Source organism: Ixodes scapularis, unplaced genomic scaffold (assembly GCF_016920785.2).
Source record: "Ixodes scapularis isolate PalLabHiFi unplaced genomic scaffold, ASM1692078v2 PGA_scaffold5__190_contigs__length_132052651, whole genome shotgun sequence".
Taxonomy (NCBI): Eukaryota; Metazoa; Arthropoda; class Arachnida; order Ixodida; family Ixodidae; genus Ixodes; species Ixodes scapularis.
Window position 1 is genome coordinate 126,290,307 of NW_024609880.1, and position 7,867 is coordinate 126,298,173.

Genomic DNA, 7,867 nt, shown 5'->3' on the forward strand with positions numbered 1-7,867 from the left:
TTCTGGCGTTGCGTTCGGTGAAGTGTTCTTCATATTCCGTATCTTGTTTAATGAAAACTTCTTTAAGGGTCTAATTTGAGTTACCGAAGGCTAGTTCAAATAAAGAAAGCTGTATTTTCTCCCCACTGTTCCTTCAATTGCTTACACGCTGAGGTGGCGGGATAGTTAGCGAGTTCTACTTGTAAGTGGGCTTGTAAGGAGGTCGCGGATTTCACAGCTACTGCGTCGGACCCAATTAGATGAAGTCCGAATGCGTAAACGTCGGTGAGGTAACCTTTGAGTGCACATAAAGAAACCATTCCTGGTAGAAATCCCCGAGCCTTACACTACGATGTATCCCATTTCGTATGTGCTGATTTCAGATGTTTTATTTGTAATTTATTTTGATGTTGCAATTTGTCATTTATAACTTCCGAACCGGTTCGCGAACCGGTTCGCGGATCGAATTAATCGAACCAGAACTGAACCGGAACAAAATGAATTTACCTGAACCTGAACCGTAACCGAACCCGTATTTTTTTCGGTTCGACACACTGATATATATATATATATAACGCGAATATATATATATATATAATATATATTCGTTTAGTTTGTTATAAACAGCATTGAGGAACGTTTTCTCTTTTATAATTTATATTTATTACTCACTTTCCGCTTTTTGTGCAAATTTTTTTTTCCTTTCCGTCGACATAATTTATTAGTTTTGAAACGTCCTTCAAATACTTACTTCGTTTTTTTTTTCATCTTTTTCTTTTTCTTAATCAGCAACCTTGTTCCTATATGATCACTTGTCTGGTGTTATTTACTGCTACAACTGGGGCCGGCCAGAATTTTGTGTTCGTAACAGGCTGGCATTGTGCACCTCCAGGCTTGTCGACTACGTGTTCCTAATGACGTACGACTACCGATCGACACACCTCGACCTGACAGACGTACACAGCCAGCTGTACTGGAGATCCTTTGACTCGCCGGCAACGCAGAAAGAAAACACGGTAAGCTTCGGAAGAACACGGAGGGTTATCGTGGCTTTGAAGGGATATTGTTCGAACCAAAATAAAGGCAGCTTTCGCGAGACTGCACGGGCCAAACAGGCACCAGTGACACGCAATTAGTAACATTTAGTGAAGAAAAATTGTGTCCGTTGAACTATTCTACCCCATATAGTAGAGTAGACAGTTGGGCGAGTTGGTAGATCTTGAACACGTTACAGTTGCGCACACAAGGACAAGGGCAAGGACGTGTTCTTATTCTCTGTCCTTGTCCTTGTGTGCGCAACTGTAACTATATTCTACCCCCCTGCATGCGACGGGGGCTTAGGGTAATATGGAGTTTGGGGAACCGTTTTTGCACATCCGATAGGGTACGATGCGCCGCGTGGTATGAACTGCTCAAACGCGAATCCTTTGTGGTGGAACATGCGCAGTTTGTACGGGAGGGCCCATTGTATACCGTACAGGATATGGAAAAGCGGTCATTAAGTAGCTACAACAAATATTAGTAAAACACAGAATTACAGATTTAGCAACGCATTGACCACATATTTTACGTGAATGCGGAAATAATTTTTATTGGAATTTAGAAAAGGTGGAGAAAATAAAGAGAATAAGTAATACGAGCATATTTTGTACTTCGGCAAACAAAACTATAGCCTGCATTATATAGACGATATACATGAAACGGGTAAAACGCCGCAGTTTTAATTTTTTTGTGTGTGTGTATTTAGCGTTGCCAACGCATCAGCGTGAGGTATTATTTTTTTGTCGACATAATCCTTACCGGCAAAAAAAAAAAAAATCTTCAACGAATATCAAAGGTTCAAGCAATGATCGCGCAAACAAAAGAAATCATTATTCGCGTGATTGGAGACATATCTCTGGAGATATAAATAGCTGTTTTCTATACAGCTTTTTCTTTAGCCCAATAGCTAGTACGCATTATGAACTTTGCACACAATTGCCACAATCGAGCAAGGTTTAAACTTCGAAAAGTTAATTTATCGAAAACTTCAAATACATATTTTGTTTGAAATTTTTTAGAGCTTCACACTTCGGCTTGATGGTAATAACTATGGTTGTAAATTAGCAAAACCAACGTTTATATGAATGCAAAGTGTAGCTTTGATTAGACAAACGATCATCCAACAACGTCGCAGGCTGTTTCCGGGAGACCCCTTAAAAACCTATATATGGGAGCTTATATGTTTTACTCGTATGAATGCACATTAAAATACGAGTCTTATTATGAGCGTCCACTCGGAAATACAAGCAAATTACGCTTTTTTATGTAGCGACTCTTAAGTAATATCTTGCTGATTTAAGGCTTCAATCAATGTGACTTTTATAGATTGTGTTAGGAGGTTGGGAACAGTTTACTCGAATGAAGTATTGCACGGAGAGCATCTCGTTAATCGAGAGTATTGTGTCGGCATTAGGAGGACTGCACTGGCTCTTGGGTTGACGTTGGGGTCCCCAAGTACAAACTGGTCCTTGGAATGAGCGCCTTCGGCAAGACGTTTACCCTGGCTGATCCAAAGGAGAAAGCCATACTTAGTATCGCGTACAAGAACCATCCCAAAGGACTTCCCGGTGAAATCACGAGACGGAAGGGTATGCTGGCGTACTTTGAGGTTAGTGGAACATGTCTCATTACAAACTGGGGTTCATCAGTTAGACCTTGTATGTCATATATGTATGATTACGAATGGATGTCTTCCTAGAAAGCAAGTTATGTGTTTACTGTAGTAATGCACTATATTTAACGCTTGATGCGTATTGTGTTTCTTTCAGGTGTTGTTTTTTAATATTTGCTGTTGTACCTGCAGTTGTGACATGCAGTGGCTGAATTTGTTTATAGTAGTTATGTTTTGCTATTGAACTACACAGGGACTTTGATTTCGATAGTAATGTTTAAGTTTTGCTACTGAAATATATTCCCTAGCGAAAGACCTTATTTATATAAAATAATTTCTCGGTCCACGAAACGAGCTTATTGTCACGAAGGGCAATTGATTATTCGACGAAATACTGAAGCGAACTAAACGTTTCAGAGGGCGAACCTCCACCCAAACTAAATAAGATTGAGCGGAAGATAACAGACTCCGATGGCGGCATAATGGCGGGACCGAGCGCAGGCGAAAGATTACTTTGTATGGCGTGGTGCAGTTTCTTTTAAGCATTCCCCGGGAGCTTAGAATATTCTGTTTCAATCCTTCTCAAACTGCACATTCTGAACATGAACAGCCTAGACGGTTCTCCAGCCTTCTTGAATCTTCTACATACAAAAAGGAAGATAAAAAAGGACCTGCACTGCCGGGAATCGAACCCGAGCCACCTGCATGTTAGCCAAGGGTGCTTCCAACTCAGCTTTGTAAGCTTTTTTATTTTTTCATTATTTCATTTCCAGTTTGCAATGGCAGGATCTACATAATATGAATGCTGTCGAGACAAAAAAAAACATTGACATTATCGCATCAAACGACAGGTACACGTGATGTTGAAATGACTCTCAACTATTTCTTTGGTTGGAGGCCACGATGAGTAAAGTTAAAAGCACTTTAAGGTTGCCAATTCGTCCAAAACTGGCAACCACTCCAAGTCACTACATATCACCTTATAACATTCTCGAAGCCGTTTCACACTTTCAGTAAAGTATTCAGTAATGGTGCGAGCGCCTACGTACGCGTAACACACCGCCATTCTATTTTTTCATATACTGTGGACTCCCAACAGCATGATATTGTATCCTCGGCTACGTAAATCCACAGAAATATAATCAAATAAGATCATTTAAGGACATATAATAACCATACTAGAGTATATAAGTTATAAGGAACAGGTAAGAAGTTTCTTGTAACTTCTTACATAACCTTACATTAATCTTATATGTTCTTAAAAGGTCATTATATGCTCTTATATGATCTTATTTGATAAAATGGGTTTATTGAACCAAAACATTTCTGATATATAAAAATTTTGACGAGGGCCGTGTCTGAATTTGTTTTTAACGCTTATGCTTTCGTTACCTAAAAAAACTGATCTGCATCCTGTTGCAAATCAAGTGTGTTAGAGTGCGTCTTCCCAGGCACCTTCCTATTTTGCATCTGCGGTACCACACTGCGAACAGGAATAAAAACGAAAAATATATGAAACGAGTTACTGCGTGAATCCTCGTGGTTTAAATAGGTTGTGAGTACGTTAAACGATTGATGAAGAAAGTATATTTCAGATGTTGTATTGGCTTCTAATGATATATGTATTATTATTATTACACTTTCTGTCATACCTATAGTTGCCTTCGTCTACCAATAAATATAATATAATATAACAACTGCACCATACGTTTTATAAATATGGACAATTTGGTCTTAAAAAGTTTTGCCAAAACTGGTAACTTCGGTCAAAAAACCGCAGGTTACATATACTCATTTTTAGTGTCCTTAAACTATTCGCTAAACTGGCTAATTTCAATTGGCTAACTGCAAAACAAAAATAATAGATTTTTTTCTGTGCTCTTAACAACAAGAGTAGACATCTGTGGCTTCGCGAAACGAGGCCCCTTTCGCGAAGATTGTTGGGTACAAAGATTGCATTTGATCGAATGTCGTGTCATACACCGTGCGGAAAAATAAAAAAAAACAACCTTTAACGTCGTTTGAGAGAATTGTCATTAGATAACAGCGTCAATATTCTGGTCCGTTCATTATAAACCATTTTATAACCAAGCACTTTCTTTCAAATATTTTGTTTAATGTCATTGGGACCTGCATTTTTGGGGACCTCAATATATGAATGTCGTTAACCTCACCTTTGTGAATGAACGAGTTGGTGGGATGTAGCATGGCCGCTGAAATAAATCTTGCGTGCCTGCTTGGTATCTGAAATAAATCCCTAATGCTTGCTTGTAATTGTAAGCAGTGAGAGAGTGCAGGCGAGCTGGTAATCAATCGACATCTTGTAAAACCTGAGATGGGGAACGATAAAAAAACGGACGAACACAACAAAATCTCAAACGCAGCTTGCTTGAAATGTGCTTGCAACTTGGTAGGCATGGTAACTGTAAGAATAAGAACTAGGAACGTTTTCGATAGATTTGCAGGTACCTCAATTATAGGGGCTTTACACGAGAGTGGAATGCTGCCAGCCAGACACCTTTTGCGTACTGCTCGGATCAGTGGATAGGTTATGACGACGTCGACAGTATCCGCAAAAAGGTAAGTGCATATTTCCTGAAGGTATTCTCGTAGGTTCACCAAATAATAACAAAAACCTTACACGAAGCAGAGGTTCTTTTATGACAAAACAAAATTTTAGTTTTAATGTCATTTTTTAGTGTCAGAAGTTGATTTTTTTAATTTATATTATTGATTTATTTATATTTTTTATTTAATATGAGGCGGACCTACTGGTCTACGTCGGAGCGAAAAAGACCAAATACCTCCGAAATATTTACTCATGTACTCAAATAACACAACTATGCAAAACGAAATACATAGGACTCCAGCATGCATACTGTAAAATTATTCTCTGTCTATAATAATATGGTGAAAACATTTGAACTAGCATAAAAATGCCATTTTTTGTTGTCTTCCTAGGTTTCTTTTACCAAGGAGAACAAGCTGGGTGGTGTATTCCTGTGGTCTCTAGACTTGGACGACTACTGCGGCGATTGCAGCGGCAGCGATTTCCCCATTACAAGAGTGATCAATACCACCATCGGCGACTACGAAGTCCCCACCGACATAATACCCGAAGGTTGCGTTGTTCGGCAGGGATCTTGAATAGAACACAAAAGACAGGAGGACCTTCCGGAGCGAAAAAAAGAAGAGCGTTTCACGCATTATATTTCCGCGGACTTTTTTCCACTAAGCGTAACACTTGTCAGATAATAAACTCTACGAAACAAAATATGCTTAGAAAAAGAATGAATGTTTTGCCAAAAAAAAAAAAAAGGATTGAGCATAACTTTTATTTGTATAACAAAAAATGCTTTGCCCCCCCCCCCAAAAAAAAGAGAAAGGATTGAACAAAATTTTTATTTGTATACCAAATATATGTGTTGCCTCGTGGTTGTTATCGCAATTAAACAAGAAATAACAAAAGAAGAGTGTCACACATGCACACTTTGAATGACATATGCGAGGACAAAATATACATTTATACAAAATACGACCCCTTTCCTCTGGGTGCAAATTACAACGTATGATAAAAATAAAAACCAAAAACAACTTGTTCCATTACAATGTTAAAAAAAAAAACATTCTGAAACTATCACATCGGGCTTAAACGTACGCGGCTCCCGAAACAGTGTAGTTAGCAGGAGCACAAATAAGAGTGATCTTTCTTTTTAGAATATTGCTAAGGCTAGGATGTGACAAGCAAGAATGTTTATTAGTTAAGCGGGACCTCCAAATTAGATACCCTTCACAAAGGAGTTTTTTTAGATGGCAGCGAATTCATTCTAGGATAAAGACGAACGCTGATTGGTGGCTGATTAATTGACTGGAGAGGTCCCAGGTTCAGTACCCAAACCAGGCGGATTTTTTCGGTCGCGCACCAGTCAACTAGCAGTAATAACGTTAAAGCGCTGTCTACGTCAGATTCAAGTAACCTATCCCGTATGAAAATCTTATATCTGGGCCATATCTGGCCATATCAAACATTATATGATTATATACGGCCTATATACAGCCTTATCTGGCGTATATACAGACTTATCTGGCGTATATACAGCCTGATATGGCGTATATACAGACTTATCTGGCGTATATACAGACTTATCTGGCGTATATACAGTCTGATATGGCGTATATACAGACTTATCTGGCGTATATACAGACTTATCTGGCGGCCGGTTTTCAATATATTAAAAAGTTAAAAAAAAGTTAAATAAAATTCTTTGTTAGCAATCTCTCAATGACTCATTGTTCGCGGGCTAAATATTAGCACAAATAATCCCAAACTTCAGCTTTGACAAGCTTAAGTTTGAGATTATTTGTGCTAGTTTTCACGAGGATTTCAATGTAGCTTAATTATTGCAAAGTGTTAACATTACGCCCGAATAGACAATTTTATAAATCCCCCAAGCGCCTCGGCCCGTACTCGACGAATCATGGGGACGGTATTTCTTCAGCTGCCTACTGATCGAAAATTTCGAGCAATTCTACGGCTACACAGATTTGAGTATAATTCGGAGTCACAGGCCTGAATACGTGCCGTACAGAACCCAAGTACCTGCCATACCACTTTTAAAATGTTCCGCCAATGTCAGTACTGTGCATTCCGTCCAACCTTCAACCTGGATGAGCTGCAGACATATCTCTTACATTATTATCATTCTCGCACAGCTTCAAAGACGCTATATATTAAGTTAGAACGCTAAAAATGTCATAAACAGCTCCGCTGAATCCGAGCTAAATCCCGGTTTTGGTTGTTGTGATTTCTCGGCTTTTAAGTAACTCCTGCTAAAACAAAAATCACGAGAATGATAATACGGTAAGAGATTTCGACGGCTCAGCCTGGTTGAAGATTGGACAGAATGCATAGTATCATAAACGCTGCCATTGACGAGAAAATTTAAAAGTGATATGACAGGTACTTGATCCCTATGGGAGGCTTGTTCAGGGTGACTACGAATTACACTCGAAACTGTGTAACCATGGAATTGGTCAAAACTAGTGATCACTAGGACCGTTTCCATAACTTCTCGAGTGCGGGCCGAGGCACTTGGGAGAATTGTAGACAATAAAAAGATATAAAGTGCCGATTTCAGGCTTGAGTCCTTTCGAAATGCCTGGCCAAATCTGGAATTTCCTTACTTAGCCAGATCTGGGATTTCCATACCTGGCCAGGGGTATCAGGCTATATCT

The 7,867-nt window shown here is 39.1% G+C and overlaps 1 protein-coding gene across 1 annotated transcript; it reads left to right on the top strand.

Moving 5' to 3' along the window:
- The first annotated feature begins 799 nt into the window (after nt 1-799).
- Nucleotides 800-5,910, top strand: LOC8024251 (chitinase-like protein 3). Its single transcript, XM_042293817.1, has 4 exons — nt 800-995; nt 2,435-2,629; nt 5,090-5,212; nt 5,594-5,910. Exons 1-4 carry the CDS (start codon nt 894-896, stop codon nt 5,777-5,779), a joined length of 606 nt encoding a protein of 201 aa, XP_042149751.1. The 5' UTR covers nt 800-893; the 3' UTR covers nt 5,780-5,910.
- Nucleotides 5,911-7,867: the final 1,957 nt, after the last annotated feature.